At 41.9% G+C, this 15,939-nt stretch overlaps 3 protein-coding genes across 3 annotated transcripts; 2 read left to right on the top strand and 1 right to left on the bottom strand.

The window, feature by feature from the left end:
* The first annotated feature begins 192 nt into the window (after window positions 1-192).
* On the top strand, window positions 193-3,499 carry eef2kmt (eukaryotic elongation factor 2 lysine methyltransferase). The gene is made up of 8 exons (XM_079177389.1): window positions 193-325; window positions 934-996; window positions 1,087-1,167; window positions 1,585-1,686; window positions 2,077-2,210; window positions 2,308-2,543; window positions 3,115-3,252; window positions 3,366-3,499. The coding sequence occupies exons 1-8, from the start codon at window positions 206-208 to the stop codon at window positions 3,464-3,466; spliced, it is 975 nt and encodes a 324-aa protein (XP_079033515.1). The 5' UTR covers window positions 193-205; the 3' UTR covers window positions 3,467-3,499.
* An 833-nt stretch (window positions 3,500-4,332) lies between these two features.
* Window positions 4,333-9,341, bottom strand: alg1 (ALG1 chitobiosyldiphosphodolichol beta-mannosyltransferase; the record flags this gene model as incomplete). Its single annotated transcript, XM_079177387.1, has 13 exons — window positions 4,333-4,474; window positions 4,806-4,881; window positions 4,974-5,088; window positions 5,212-5,322; window positions 5,512-5,571; window positions 5,657-5,695; window positions 5,906-6,033; window positions 6,623-6,736; window positions 7,008-7,097; window positions 7,221-7,369; window positions 7,708-7,811; window positions 8,087-8,164; window positions 9,050-9,341. 13 exons carry the CDS (start codon window positions 9,339-9,341, stop codon window positions 4,343-4,345), a joined length of 1,488 nt encoding a protein of 495 aa, XP_079033513.1. The 3' UTR covers window positions 4,333-4,342.
* A 1,581-nt stretch (window positions 9,342-10,922) lies between these two features.
* Window positions 10,923-15,738, top strand: cUnh16orf89 (chromosome Un C16orf89 homolog; the record flags this gene model as incomplete). Its single annotated transcript, XM_079177866.1, has 8 exons — window positions 10,923-11,103; window positions 11,697-11,849; window positions 12,133-12,283; window positions 13,378-13,495; window positions 14,096-14,258; window positions 15,013-15,117; window positions 15,284-15,373; window positions 15,596-15,738. The coding sequence occupies 8 exons, from the start codon at window positions 10,923-10,925 to the stop codon at window positions 15,697-15,699; spliced, it is 1,065 nt and encodes a 354-aa protein (XP_079033992.1). The 3' UTR covers window positions 15,700-15,738.
* Window positions 15,739-15,939: the final 201 nt, after the last annotated feature.

The raw sequence follows: 15,939 nt of genomic DNA, 5'->3' as shown, positions 1-15,939 counted from the left end.
TTTTCTATTTTATTTTAATTACATTTTTAATTTATATCTATATTTTTTTAATTTCATGGATATTTTTTTACAGATGCGAAGTTCTTGTTAATTATATATATATAAAATATAGTCATTTGAGTAAAAAACTCCTCTACCCAGTAGTGTAGTTCTAGCGCGATGCCTTATGGGTAATCAGGAAGTAAACACAAACACGTGAGAGAGCATGGAGCGTTCAGAGCAGAACCAAACCTCAGAAAGCAAAAGAGTCAATAAGACGGATGTTTTACGGGACTTCCGAGAGTCGTTCTTCGCTATGAGTCGGCTGGTTTCTCTCCCCTGGACCGTGAGTACCACCGGGTGATAACACAGCGTCTCTGTGTGAACATAACACCGGACTTCATTCACAAAAGAGGTTGTGTGTCAGAATATGATTCATATTATTTCACAGATCAGCGGACTCTCCTGTGGGATTCGGCAGATTTGTCATCACTGTGTTCTGGATTTTTAAATATTTTATTGTACATTTATTTGCAAAATAGAATATGAACACAACAAGCGATGCAGACTTGTTGATTTAATAACGGTTGACTATATTAAATTCAGTGGTTTTATTTGTCACGAAAACAAACGTGAAATGCAGGATGTAAAGAAAAATAGTGTGATATATTAATATATATATATATATATATTAAAATATCACAATTGATTAATATACTGTATGTATATACTCGATATCAGTCTTTATTTGTGTTCTGTTAAATAGTAAATAAAGATAGAATGCTGAAAGTAGAGTTATTATTATTGTATTTTAAGTCAAAATGCTGATAATAAAAGGTGGAATAAACTTTACAATTTCTGACTTTTTATGAATAAGTATTTTAGCAAATTTACCTCATTAAGGGTTTAAAACAGCTTCATATATGTTTCTAACTGACCATTTCTACATTTCAGTTTTTAGAAAAAGATCTTGAATGTAACAAATCGTCAGATCTGATTTCAGACATCCTGAAACAGGTCAGTCAGCCGGCACACAATGATGTCATGATTTCATGATATAAAACATCAATAATATAATCAACAATGAATCTTTTGTGTTTTTGACAGACGTGTTTTCACTCTCTGTGCCGGAAGTTTCCACCTTCAGTCAGATACAGGAAGCTGTTCCTCTCCGAGCTCATCAGACGGGTCTGTCTCTCTCTCTCTCTCTCTCTCTCTCTGTCTGTCTCTCTCTCTGGTAGAGACCTGTCAATCACTGTGTAGCCCCGCCCTAAAGCATCCCCTGCTTTATGGTCTGTTTGACTCTAAATGGACCATCATTTACTAAATGAACATCATGCTGTATTGAAGAAGACTTGAAACTAGAGATTGAGACCATAAACTCATGTTTACAATGTTTACTGAGGTAATAAATCAAGAGAGAAGTAGAGTCATTTTCTCATAGACTTCTATACAACCAGAGGAGTCGCCCCCTGGTGGACACTAGAGAGAATGCAGCTTTAAGACGTTCCACTCTGGACTGAATCGTTGGACCGACATCACACCAGAAACATGGCTACAGATGTGTTCGTTTGAAGTAACGCGGTCCCTCTCGTGTCTTCACAGCAGGAGGCCGCGGGCTGCGATCCGCTGGACGAGCTGTACGACGCTCTGGCTGAAGTGGTCGGTGCTGAAGACTCGACCGAGTGCTACAAGAGCTACATTCTGGTACCGAACCTGCTGCACAGCCGGGATCCTCGTGGTGCCGATGACTAAACACACACAGATGTATTTACCTCAGAGAGGACTTCCATCAGGCTTCATGCTGAGCTTTCATATTTCATAAGATGAATGAGTATCAACACTTCTGTCCGTCATCAGGGATCCAAAATGTCAGAAAGACTCTATAGAAATATAAAAAAAACACACAATAATCTTTTTAAAGCCTTTATCTCATAATCATGTAATCAATTAAGTAAATTATTTAGTTTCCCCAACATCTGGTTCATTAAATCACACCTGATTTCAGCCTTCACGGTCTCTAGTTTATTTATTTGCAGCCGGGTTAGTATTAATATTATTAATATTGACATGTGGGTGTTGTTTCTCGCCCTGCAGCCCAGCGGTGAAGCGGTCAGTCTGCTGGAAAACGTCGCTCTGATCTCAGGCGGGACCACCGGCCTGGTGACGTGGGACGCCGCTCTGTACCTGGCCGAGTGGGCTCTGGACCACCGGCAGACCTTCACCGGCAGGTATCCTAAAACTCCTAAAAAAAACCACCACGAGAAGAACGCGTCCCTCAACTCTCTTTTTAACAATCCGTTCCCTCTGCGTCCTCCTGGTCCGCAGGACGGTTCTGGAGCTGGGCAGCGGCGTGGGTTTGACCGGCATCACCGTCTGTCGCTCCTGCGGCCCGAACAGATACGTCTTCAGCGACTGTCACCCCCGAGTCCTGCAGAAGCTGAGAGACAACGTCCGGCTGAACGGTCTGACCGAGCCGACGGTCGCCGTGGAGGAGCTGGACTGGACCTCGGCGACGGAGGAGCAGATCGCTCAGATCGGGGCCGACACCGTCATCGCTGCAGGTCAGAGTCCAGATGGTCCGTTCTGAAGGATCGATGGAGACGAAAACACTGAGACGCAACCAAAAGAATCAGCTGAAAGGAGCTAAAACGCTTCATAGAGTTTGGTCACAAAGTAATCTGATCCATCGTTGATATAAAAATATTGTTCTGCAGCAGGTCCGACAGTCTGCTCCTCTCAGTCCTGGTTCTGGTTCTCCCTTCCCTCCAGCGGGTCCATCAATACGTCCTGGGTCTCCAGCAGCGTGGTGTCATATAGAGGATCAGGACTACACTGAGACTGGTTCATATAGAGGATCAGGACTACACTGAGACTGGTTCATATAGAGGATCAGGACTAAACTGAGACTGGTTCATGTAGAGGATCAGGACTAAACTGAGACTGGTTCATGTAGAGGATCAGGACTACACTGAGGCTGGTTCATATAGAGGATCAGGACTAAACTGAGACTGGTTCATGTAGAGGATCAGGACTACACTGAGACCGTTAAAAGTTCCTCACAGTAGAAAACGTCTCTATTCTTTGACGCCTCCCTCCTCGTTCAGATGCAGATGTTTCCTCCCTCCTGTGCAGATGTGGTGTATGACCCAGATGTTGTAGAGGGTCTGGTGGAGCTGCTCTCTAAGATCCTGAGGTGTTCGTCTCCGGAGGTCTTCATCTGCTCCACCATCAGGAACCAGGAGACGTACGGCGGCTTCAAGCAGCTGCTCGGTGAGACAGAGATGTCAGCTGACATGACTTACCTCTCTTTATTATTTATTATTTATACTAATCGACGCCTTCTGGATGCTTTTAACCGACTGAATGTGTTTTTATTTTGACAGAAAAAGCAGGAATCGTCCATCACGTGATCACAGGAGCCGTCAGCCGAGTGTTTCCTTCCGACAGAGTCTCTGCTGTAGAGATGATCAGACTGTTCAGGTGACCGGAGACAATAAAGATTTTATTTACAAATGTACATCGTATCAAAGTCCTTTTTACACATCGAAGTTCCCCGAAGTAGAAAAAAACACACTGGAATGAAAAGGTCCTCGTAATAAGTGTTAGTTAAAAGGTAATAAAGCTGTTATAACTCGTATTTACATTATGTGTTAAGACTATAAGTGTTGATAGAATTATGAACTTGTTTATTGTTAAGACATTTATAAGCACTTATAGAAAACCTGTTAGTTTATAGACTTAAGAACATTAACAAAAGTTTTTGAGTATCTTATAATTATTACACAACTACCGTACCTATTATATCACGTTAAACCTTTATTAAGATGAATACGTACTTTATTATACATTCATTATCAGTTTTAAGACACAACTGTTAATAAGTGCATAATAAAGGATTTATGAATTGTTCTCGCTTTAGATTCCACTACCTGCATTAACTGGACTGCTAATAAATGTGTAATAAAGCATGTATTTAATGTTGATAAAGAAGCAATGAAATAAAAGGTAAGTTAGTTAAACTTTTTATATGTTAAGTGTTTAAACTGCTAAAACTTTTATTTTAGGTGCTTATAAATGCCATATTATCTAATAATAAACATGTTTATAATGCTTGTATTAACATTTATAGTGTTTTTAACACATAATGTGAATAAGAATCTTATAAAGGCTTTATTACCTTTTAACTAACGCTTATTACAAAGACCTTCATATAGAGCGTTGCTGTTTTTTAGTGTTTCTGCTGCGTTTCGTCTCCAGTGAAACAGAAGAAGCTCCTGTGAGACTCCTCAGCCTTATTGCTGTTAACACAATAGAACAGAATTCAGAGGTTGGTGGTTAAAGGTCCCGCTCTGGTGTCCCATCAGGGAGCCGTGATCAGAGGCAGGACGTTCTGGTCCCAGTTGTCGTCCCAGTTCTGCCCTCTGCTGGTCTGGAGGTTCGTCCTGAACTCTCCCAGTCTGCCGTCTGAACTGGGAAACTCTGAGAGGAGAGACTGGAAAACACACAAAGAGACGACGACGTTTAAACAGTGAAGGCAGAAGATCTGTAAAAACATGAGCGCTCCTTCAAACAGCTCTTTGATGATCAAACTTACAGGTCTAAGCAGAACAAAACCAGTGACCTGATGCAACGAGTCGTCTCTTTCTCTCGTCTGACAGCAGCTTCACAGTAAAGGTCGACTCTTTTCTTAATTTATTATGAACCTCATACAACCACACTACATCACTACTGTCCCTTTAACTTTGTGATGTACAGGTGGACTCCAGGACCCGGTGACATCACTGCTGGGTGTGGTTTAAACATCCTCAGGTGTTTCCTCTCACCTTGAGCTGCTCAGCGAGCTCCTGAGAGTCTCTGAAGACCAGTCCGTTCTCCTCGTGCTTCACCAGCTCGTGTAGACTGAGGAGAAGAGGCATCGTTAACAGTCTGTACACGCTCTGTGTGTAGGTGTGTGTGTGTGTGTGTGTGTGTGTGTGTGTATGTGTGCTCACCAGTTGAAGTGGATGGCACAGACGGGCAGACAGCAGCCGAACATGTCGACCACCTTCATGGGGAGATCCAGACCGCTGGAGGACTTGTGGAGACAAACACCTAGATCTGCTGAACCTGAAAACACACAGACACACAGACACACATTATACACACACATTATATACAGTATATATATATATATATATATACACACACACACACACAGTTTACACTATTATTACACAATATTCTTCTCACCCAATAAGACGGGATAGTCTTCGGCCTCCAGCCAGGGAGTGCAGATCTCCACATGCTCCAGATGCAGAGAGTCAATCAGCTTCCTGTAGTGATCCTTCTGAGGACCTTTACCTGCAGACACACACACACACACACACACACACACACACACACACACACACACACACACACACACACACACACACACACACACACACACACACACACACACACACACACACACACACACACACACACACACACAGTCAAACAGAGCTGTATTTAAAGGACACATGGTGGCAGACACGAGGCAGCTGTTACCTGTGATCACACAGACGAGAGACGGCAGAGAAGCTCCTCCTTTAATGAAACCTTCGTATTCTGTTGAGAACAAAAGAAGCTGAAGATGAGAAACACGTTCAGAAGCTCCATGTTCAACGGCAGCAGTTTGACGAAGCCGTCGTACCTTCAAGAGCCTCCAGGAGGACGGAGAAGTCCTCGTCCTCTGTGGAGACACGAGACGGGATTAGAACGACAAAAGAGGAACTCGCTGCTGTAAATGCTGCGACGACGTTCTCGCCAACACGTTCTGTGACTTTGTGCAAAGCAGCACTTTTGTTTGTTGTTTATGAGACGTGACGTAGTCGCCGTGACGTAGTCGCCGTGACGCCGTCGCCGGGTCTGTCATGTTATATTCTGATACGTCTCCTCTCACCCGTCCAGCTGGTGCTGCTGAGCAGCAGCGCCGGTCGCTCCGCCCTCAACGTCACTGTGTCATCAGTGAGGTCACGGACTGAGAAAACGGTCCTCTCCGCCTCTTCGTCCTCCTCTTCATCATCACACCTGTTGAAACACACAACAGGTGAGTCGAGGCGTCGTGTACTTCAGAGTAAACCACTGCAGCACTACGGCTGACTGGAGTCTGACTTCATCTCTGAAGGAACTAAAGCGTCTTCTATCACTTATTAATTATGACTTATTACTGCGCTGATGTTCCTTTAGAGCTGGACTGAAGTCTTAAGTTTTAAAGAAAGCTTTGTGGCTTTAAAACTGGACTTTCATACATAACCTCAGGTATGACTGCATGCTGGGGCCATTGGAGGTAAGAAAACTAAAATTATAGAGTCGATGGATTAATATTCAGAGAGAAAACTCAGAACTTTACAAGAAAATAACTGAAATATTCTCTGAGATGTTAGAGGTGGGCGCTCTCCTCATTAATCCTTCCTCTGAACACAGAGTTTCTATTGTCATCTGGAGCATCTACTCCAGAAACACCAAACAACCAGCTGCTGTCGTCTCTCACTGCCAGCGGGGGAGACGGACGTTCTGCAGCTTCAAACAAAGGATTTGCTCCTTCAGAGTTGGAGACGCACACAAATATAAAATGTCTCTTTATTCTAACAGCTGAAGTCATTGAGGTTTTTCTCACCGGCTGCTCTGGAACTGAGGATGAGTGTTGGAGAGTCTGAAGAAGAGCTCGTGCTGCAGCTTCAGTGGAGTCTCTCTGAAGACGGCGGCCGGCCGGTCGTACAGAGTCGTCGCTCTGAAAACAGTCACAACAAAGAAATCAAACAAGCAGAAGGTTTCATCTTCCAGCTCACGTTCAGGTCGGCTGGTCGGATGGACGCCTCGCTCCCTCATGCTCACTGGTCATTCTGGTGATTTTTAACACATTCTGACAGTCAACGTGTCTCGGATCATTTTATAAAAGGAGACTTATATTTATACTGTTTCAGACCATATTCCACCCGAGCGATCGTCTGCAGAACTTTATTTCTGTGATATAAAACACGATGAGTCCACATCAAACGTACCGGATGCCCCAGTTTGTCTGCAAGTCGTCCTTCATCGCGGTGGTGACGCACAGGTGGTGAGCAGCCAGAGGACCGAAGACGTGCTCGTACCTGGAGGAAGAATAAAACTATTTGTAACTCTTTAGGAACTATACATTAACTTATGAAGTCATCTTTAGAACGTGACTCTGATCTCATGTCCTCGGCGTTCCATCGATCAGCATCTCATCTCACCAGCGAGCCAGCCGGACCAGCGGGTGCGTCTCTCCGAGGCTCAGCGCCATGATGGTGAAGCCGTAGTTGTGCCAGTCGATGACGAATCTGCTGCCGCGCAGGACGCACACGAGCCAAGCCACCGCGATGCCGGGCAGCCCAGGAGGATTCTGGGAAACGATCGTTAGCATCGGACAGAAGGGCGGCGTCACATTCACCGTATACAAGTACTTATAGGTAGTATAATTTAATGTATTTGATGTGTAGTAAATAGGACGAGGATGCTGGTATGAGCCTTTAATATATATATATATATATATATATATATATATATATATTATATGTTTTATATATTCTATATATATAATACACAGTTTGGATTGTTTCTGTATTTATTCATAAGAACTGAAACCATCATGTTTCTGTAATGTACCAGCTGGTTAATATTCAGATGCAGAGCATGAATATAATACAGAATACATAAAGTACACCGACATGAGTCCAGTACCTGCATCAGTATATGAGACTGAGTCTCCATCTTCAGCAGCACATGAAGGAGCTGAAGACTCTGAAGGATCACCTTCGTCACGTATCTGAAGACCTTTGGTCCCACTGAAGAAACACAGAAGTACACACTGTACTACATCTCAGAGGTAACTATTGTACTTCTTACTGTACTACATCTCAGAGGTACATATTGTACTTCTTACTGTACTACATCTCAGAGGTAACTATTGCACTTTTACTGATCAATCAATACTTTTACTTGAAGTACTTAAAGGACATTTTGCTGATAACACTTTGACTTGTACTGGAGTATTTCCACAGTGTAGTATTAGTACTTGTACTGTGGTAAAGTATCTGAATACTTCTTCTCTCCTGGTTACCTCGAACACCTTTCACTTCTGTGATGGGCTCCATCTTTATCTTCTCTTCTCTCAGAACGTCTTCATGAGGTTTCGTTTCTACAAGAAAACAGATCAGAGAAAGAAAACGCTTCATTAATTCTGACTTTTCTCATTATTTTCACTATTTCTACAAATCAATCAACAGATTAACGGAGGAAACGATCATCAGAAGAATCCAAAATGAAAACTAGAATTAGTTACTAATTCAAAATGATCTCCAGTTGAACCAACAATACAATCCTGTTTTTACATTAATGAGTAATAATCTAATGATAGAATATAATATATATCTATGTATATATATACATAGATATATATATATATATATATACACACACATATACAACAGTCACAGTTTAAATACTTTAACTCCATTTTACTGACAAACTTTAACTGAAGGAACATTTTACTGGAGCAGAGTATTTATACTCTGTGGTACTTTTAATGTAATAGAGTATTTTTACTTCGTCGTATAAGTACTTTTACTGAGTATTTTTACTGTAACAGGGTATGTCGACACTGAGGTACTAGTACTTTATCGTAAGTGTATTTTTACACTGGTGCTAGTATTTTTACAGTGTGGTATTTGTATTTCTAGCTGTATGAGAGTATTTTACGGTTATTAGTACTTTTACTGTAACAGAGTACTTGTACACTGAGGTAGTAGTACTTTATTGTAACAGAGTATTTTCAGTGTGGTATTAGTACTTTGACTGCACTAAAGGATGTGAATACTTCACACTGGTACACTCTGTGTATTTAATGTTCTCATATTATTAGAACGAGTACTTGTTTATGTACTTCCTGTTGCTCTGTGACACTATTATCAATAAAGTTTATTGATTAACACATCAGCTGAAGTCTTGTGGAGACACCGATGTGAGGGAAACAGGTGAATGAATGAATGAATGAATGAATGACAGCGTGAAGCTTCATTCTTACCTAGAAACCCGACAAACGTAACATGATACCCGTGTTTGCTGAGGGACAGAGCGTGATACTGCATCCGAGGACTGCGACCCAAATCTCCCAACACCAGCACGCACACCTGCCGGTCGGTCCGGTCGTCCCGCCGCCGCCGCAACCACCACAGCAGCGACACCAGTCCGGTCACAACGGCCAGAGACAGGACCGGACACGTTACGCCCGAACCGGCGGCATAAACAGCGATTAAAACAGACGAAATCACCGCAAAGACGGCCAGAGAAGCCGGGCTGGTGCAGCGCGTCGCCATGTTTGTTTGTGATCAGTGATGACGTGGCTCAGCGGAAGAGGAGGAGCTTCAGATTTAAAGAGACCGCGGACTTTATGGTGCGTTCAAGTACGACAGAAAATATGGTCATCACACTACAAATATGAGATCAATAATAAAATAAGAGATATACCATTTAATTAACTTTTTTATTTTACTGTTCTTGTCATTATCTGAAAAAAATATCTGAATCCAATGATTTTACTTGTGTTTTTTATTGTTATACTTTGTTGTATACAGCCTATTGTACTTTGTTGTATTATATTGCATATGTGCGGTATCTAAGCACAGTACTGGAGGGGCAACAAAGCAGTTTACTGATGTTGAATATGTGACAAATACAAACTTGACTGTCACTCATCTATTTTGACATGTTCAATCTGCCTTTATTATTTCCAGGATTTGCACATTTTTGTATTTGATCTCAACAGGAATGAAAATGACAAATTCTACTGATAAATCTCATCAAACATATAGAAAAATGTATAGAAAAAAAGGGGGCAATCGTTTATTCTTGTGCTCACAGTGACAAGTTCACAACAGATCCAAAGTGTCAGAGTTCTTATACGTCTCACTTTTATACCTTATAGTTCTAAATCTTACGTCACACTTCAAATCCCGTCAATTGAAACCAAAAACCAAACTCATCTCTCATGAAGTGATTCCTCTTGTCTGGGTCAGGCTGGTCGAATCACATCTGTACACTTTTCTGGGAAATGTTTTTGTATTTCGTCCCAATTTTCCTGGCATGATTTTTAACTAATGTTTACTTTATCACAATGTTCTGTTTATCTTTTCACACTAATATCTTTTAAACATGTACTCATACCTACTTAATTATGGCTCCGTTACACACACTCACAGTCGCTTCTCTGGGAACAGTTTATGAAACCAATATGCTGGGTTCAAAATAACTGTTTTTCTTTGCACCATTGTTTAGTTAGTTCATTTAATATTCTATTTTATTGTAGGCCTATATATTGTGTATTTTAATATTTAATATTTGTTGTATTTGTTTTCAGTCCAGTCAATGGTTTAAATGTAGGAGCAATTTGTTTGAGTGTAACACAAACCAATCAGTCAGTGTTTGAGTCTTGAGTTTTTTATTGCTTTAATGCTGCTGTAGCGTGTTGTGGGATTAATAAAGTATCTATCTATCTATCTATCTATCTATCTATCTATCTATCTATCTATCTATCTATCTATCTATCTATCTATCTATCACATTATCTGAGCTTATTATTCAGCAGAACATCTAATGAAACATTGAATTAATAATATTGTAGTTTCCTAGAACAATGCAATCATTTTATCCGTCGTACAAACTTTGAGGAAGTGGAGCATAAATAACGATGACAAATGATGTGAACCAGAAATAAAAGGATAAATAACTTTAAAGTTGAGATTTCGTAATGACAGCCTCTGTGACGTCATGTGACCCCCCCCCTCCTCCCCTTTGTTAGAGGAGACACAGCTTGTCCTCCTCCCCCCTCTCCTCTCTCCTTGTTTTCTGTCCCGGACACCTTCAAACCTCCAAACACAGCGGACAATCCGAGTGAGATCATGCGGGCCGCGGGGCACCAGCTGGCCGCAGCGCTGGTTCTGTTTGCCGCAGTGTTGTCTGGGTCGCGGGCGGAGGTGATCGATGACATCCTGAGCAGCCTCACCCGGGGAGCATCCTTCCTGGAGCAGCAACACGAGCACATCAACCTGGACGGGGTGGTCGGGTTCCTCATGCTGCAGGGTACGTAAACACGTCCCGGGCTGCAGGCTGCAGAAGGAGACTTTTTCCTCTCGGCTGCAGGAAACATCTGGAAAATATCTGCAGTTTGTTTTTGTCACGGGTCCAGATAAAGTGGTTCACTACTACTACTAATAAAACTAGTCGCTGGTGAAGTGGATCGACCCTGATTATTACGGGAAGTTTTAAAGGGGAATTACTTAAAGTTAAAGAAGCTCAAACCAAACGGACAGTTCCTTATTTTAGTTTTTCAGGTTTAGTGGGACACTGAATGCTTTTTCTATTAGTTTTTTCCAAATGCTGCTATTACAAAAATGTGTATTATTATTGTTATTATTTTAACATAGAGGAAAAGTCAGAGGATCACCAAAGTCACCAGGACTCATCCTCTGGGGAACATGAATGTCTGAACAAAATGTCCATGTCAATCCATCTCATAGTTGTAGAGATATTTTGGTCTAAACCTCAACCGTGAAGCTCATGGTGGCGCTAGAGGAAAAGTAAGGTTCATCCTCTGGGGAACACAAATGGCCTTTGTTTGTGTAAGGAATGTGTTTCCTCTGATCCTGATTCTGTTGTTTTTTTTGGCGTCCCAGCTGAGCTGAAGGAGGCCGTTCGGACGTGGCCTCACAGCGACCCGGTCAGTTGGGCTCAGAGAACCACCGCCGTCGCTCTGGTGAGACGTCTGGACCAAAGCTTCAACAAGGCCGTCGCCGCGCTGCAGCAGAACGACCCCAAATACTACAGAGGTGAGGGAGGAAAGACTTCATTACCCAGAGGCCCTGTGGTGTAAAGTCGGAACAGTAAACAAACCCTTAACGCAACCAAATGATCAGAACTCTACAAGTACAACACTTTTAACTAACTACACAACATACTTTTACTTAAGTTTTTGTACTTGTAGTGGGGTATTTTCACAGTGTGGTATTAGTACTTTGCCTGTTGTAAAGGATCTGAATACTTCTTCTTACACTGACGGTATTTTATGGAATCAGATGATGACTTCTAATGACTATTCCCGTCCTCACTCAGAGTTCGAGCCCCTGCTGTCGTGGAGCTTCTGGTTGGTTCCTCAGGAGTGGAGCTCCACGGACAGCAGCCTGGTGTATCCCTCCACCATGACCACCGAGTGCTACGACGAGCAGCTCAGCGACAAATGTCTGACGCTGCTGCTGGGAACCTGGTACGGTATCGCATGTCAACACAGAGAAGGACACAAATGCACGCGCACACACACACACACACACACACACACACACACACACACACACACATGCCTGACTTCATTTCACCACCAGAATGGAGGGAGGTGACTTCCCCAGACCGAGGTTCACGACCCGTCTGATACGGTCAAAGTCTGTCTGTAGTGGCCATTTAAAAAAACTCAAACTTAAATCAAAGAGCCATTGAGGCACAACGAGTTTGTGGTTAATGAAGGCAAAGGAGTTCATTGTCAAAATGTCTGTGTTTCTTATGATTTAGTGATTAAAAAAAAAACAAGCACGCACACAAAAGAACAAAGAAATCCTTTCTATCGCTGCGTCTCCTGTTCTGTAAAACCATAGGCCCATATATATATATATATATATATATATATATATATATATATTATATATATATATAACCACAGTTATTCATAAACAAACAAAAAACTAAATATACTAAACAACAAAAATAAGTAAACCAAACAAATAACTAACGAAAGAAAAATCTATCAAAGAAATTGTTTTAATATCGTTTTAGTTGTTTTTGTTTTCAGTCAATGGTTTCAATTTAGGAGCAATTTGTTCGAGTGTAACACAAAACAATCAGTAACTGTTTATGATTCTTTATCTGCTGAAAGAGTCAAAAACCAAAGATGCACTTTATGGTTTCCTCTACAGATCAGATGACTAAATATCGTGTAAACAATCTTAGTTATAGTGTTTGATTTGAATTAAAACCAGAAGTATTTTTAGTTTAGAGGGTATGATTACAGTTTTCTTTCATATTTATTCTCATTATTATCTTCCCAAAACCTTCCTCGTTGCCGGTGTTTTGGTTCAATTTGTAAAAAGAAAAAATAATAATGAATAAAATAAGTAAATACTTACAAAACAAAAACGTTATACAGTGAAAATGACCACATGGTTTCCTCCAGCTGGTCCAAAGTGAGGATTTGCTGCTGTTGTTTTTTCTGTCGCTTTAAATTATAATTTGAGTCTCAAAACAAACAAATAAACTAAGAGAGGAACGATGCTTCAGTGAGAGGGAACTGTCGTCTTCTGTCCTGAGCAGGAAGATGAACGGGACGCCCTGCATCGTCACCAAACCCTGCCGGGACACCATGACTCGCTTCGGCTGTCCACACTACTCGCTGTCTCACCAGCTGCTCTACTTCATGATCGGGAGAATGGTGAGACGTTCACTCCAGTTTGACATGTCGGTATTAATATTAATGTTTGTGTACGGTGAAGGTTCTGCAGTCCTTCTTCAACGTCTCAGACACTCCAGAAATGAGGCATGAAGACATGATGCATGAATTAAAACGCTTAAAGCCGTCATTTGATTCAATCTTATGCATTTAGTTTGTAGCTGGAGGCGATCAGATTAGCTTAGCATAAAGACTGGAAGTAAAGGGAAACAACTTTGAGACCATAAACTCATGTTTACAATGTTTACTGAGGTAATAAATCAAGAGAGAAGTAGAGTCATTTTCTCATAGACTTCTATACAACCAGAGGAGTCGCCCCCTGGTGGACATTAGAGAGAATGCAGCTTCAACACATGAAGCTTCGGTTTCACTCTTCAGGACCGGAGGTTGTCTTCTGGTTTTATCTGCATGCACAGTTGCTGGTAGATGTATCTCTGATGTTTGGAGGTTTCCTCCTGCTTCCGGTCTTTATGCTAAGCTAAGCTAACAAGAGTGGTGTCGATGTTCTCGATGATCGATCCCCCTCTTCACGACCTCGCCTCCTCTGACTCTCTGAGACGCTGACCTCTTCGTGTTTCTCAGAGAGGCTGCACCAACCTGCTGAAGGGCGACACTCGGCCGTCCCGAGCCAACATGACCGAAGGCAACTACCAGAAGATCTTCTGCTCCAACATGATGAAGACCAACCAGGACATCATGAGGGACGGTCTGACCGAGCAGACGGTGGACATCTTCATGGAAAACAGTGGGTCTCACCTCTCTCTCCTCGGACTATTCTCCTTCTCTTTCTTTGTAGTTTGTATTTCAACATTATGTTCCTCAACATTTTGTACTGATTTCAAACTGTTTTGCATATTATGCTCGTTAGTTAAGAAACTTGTATCTCCAATTCTGGCAATTGTCATGCTTTCAAAACGGATTTTGGAAGTTCTTAAGTTCTTATTAGTTCTGCAACTAATAATTATTCTGATTAATCATCCAATTATACTTTAATTTAAGGTACAGTGTGTAATATTTATTATTTATCAGCAGAAATATAATATTAGTGAATTAGTGAATAATTGATCACCTGAAACTAACAATTGTTGTGTTTTCGTGAGCTTACTGTGAGCCCTTCATATCTTCATAGGGAGCAGGAGGCGGAGTCCGCCACGATGTTTCTACTGTAGCCCAGAAGGGACAAACCAAACCCTGGCTCTAGAGAGAGACTTTTACGTTATTTCATGCTACCTGAAGGCACCGTAGTTCTGTACTCGCGTAGAAAGGGAGGAGTGATCAAAGAAGTGTTCAGTTGGTTGTAAAGTGTAACTTCACCACTAGATGTCACTAAATCCTACACACTGCTCCTTTAATGGTTTGTCTGTAAAATGTCAAACAATCGTAAAAACGTAAAAAAGTTTCAATCAGAAGCTAAACAGCTTTTATAAATATCTCTAAACGGATCCAGCAGGTGAGTGAAGGTGTCGACTGACTTGAGTTGCTCTTCTCTCCGTCCACAGTCCTGATTTGTGGACTGAGCGGTTTCTCCGACTTCTACAAAGCCGATTGGCTGCAGCACATCCTCCGGCTGCAGGACGAGGAGGTGGGCTGCTTCGGGAGAGACAGTGAGTGTTAGAAAAACAACAACAGAGGATATAACATGTGGTGTGAAGGAAGACTCATTGGTTCCTGAGCAGGCGTCTGTAGACGGGCTGAATGAGACGGAGGTCAACACCTGGATGAAGATGAGGATGAAGATGGAGAGTTGATCTTCTCTGTTTGTGTCCTCAGAGAGCATCATCTCTCAGATCATCGGAGACGAGCTGCTGGAACAGATGCAGCCTCACAGGAGAGTGAAGAGGAGGGAGAAAATACTCCCAGGTAGTCTGTGACACATCTACTGTAATATATGATGTGATCCACTTCTCTATTTTCACTATGTGGACTTTTTACAGTTGAATCAGAAGTCATTTTACTGTTGATACTAGTTTACTTTCATCTCAGTGATGGTTTGAAGGCAGAACTTTTGTAATGAAGCGTTTTTATGCTCGATGTCTTCAACGTATTCTCTCTCTCTGTTGTTTCTTTTTGTTGTCGTCTCAGACGGCTGCTCCAGTCACATGACGGCGGTGGCGGTCGGTACTCTGGGAGGATACCTGAACTACTACCTGACTGAACAGGACATAACCAAGAGGCCGCTCTCCTGAACCCCCCCCCCCCCCTTAAAGCGCTGCAGATGGTGGTAGAGACGGCTGGACCTCCGACACAACATGTTGCTTCATGAACACGATGCTTAAAACGCTGGGGTGTTGCTGTTTGGTACAAAATATAAACCTTTATCTCTTTTTCATTCTGTAATCTATTATTCTATAATTTGATTTATATCCTCAGGTGTGAAATCTGACCTACAGCTGTGGATCGAGTAATCCCAAACAAGGACAGTAGTG

Source organism: Pholis gunnellus (genome assembly GCF_910591455.1).
Source record: "Pholis gunnellus genome assembly, chromosome: 17".
Lineage (NCBI taxonomy): Eukaryota > Metazoa > Chordata > Actinopteri > Perciformes > Pholidae > Pholis > Pholis gunnellus.
The sequence above is the reverse complement of the archived record's forward strand: the minus strand, read 5'-3'. Positions and strand labels throughout refer to the sequence as shown.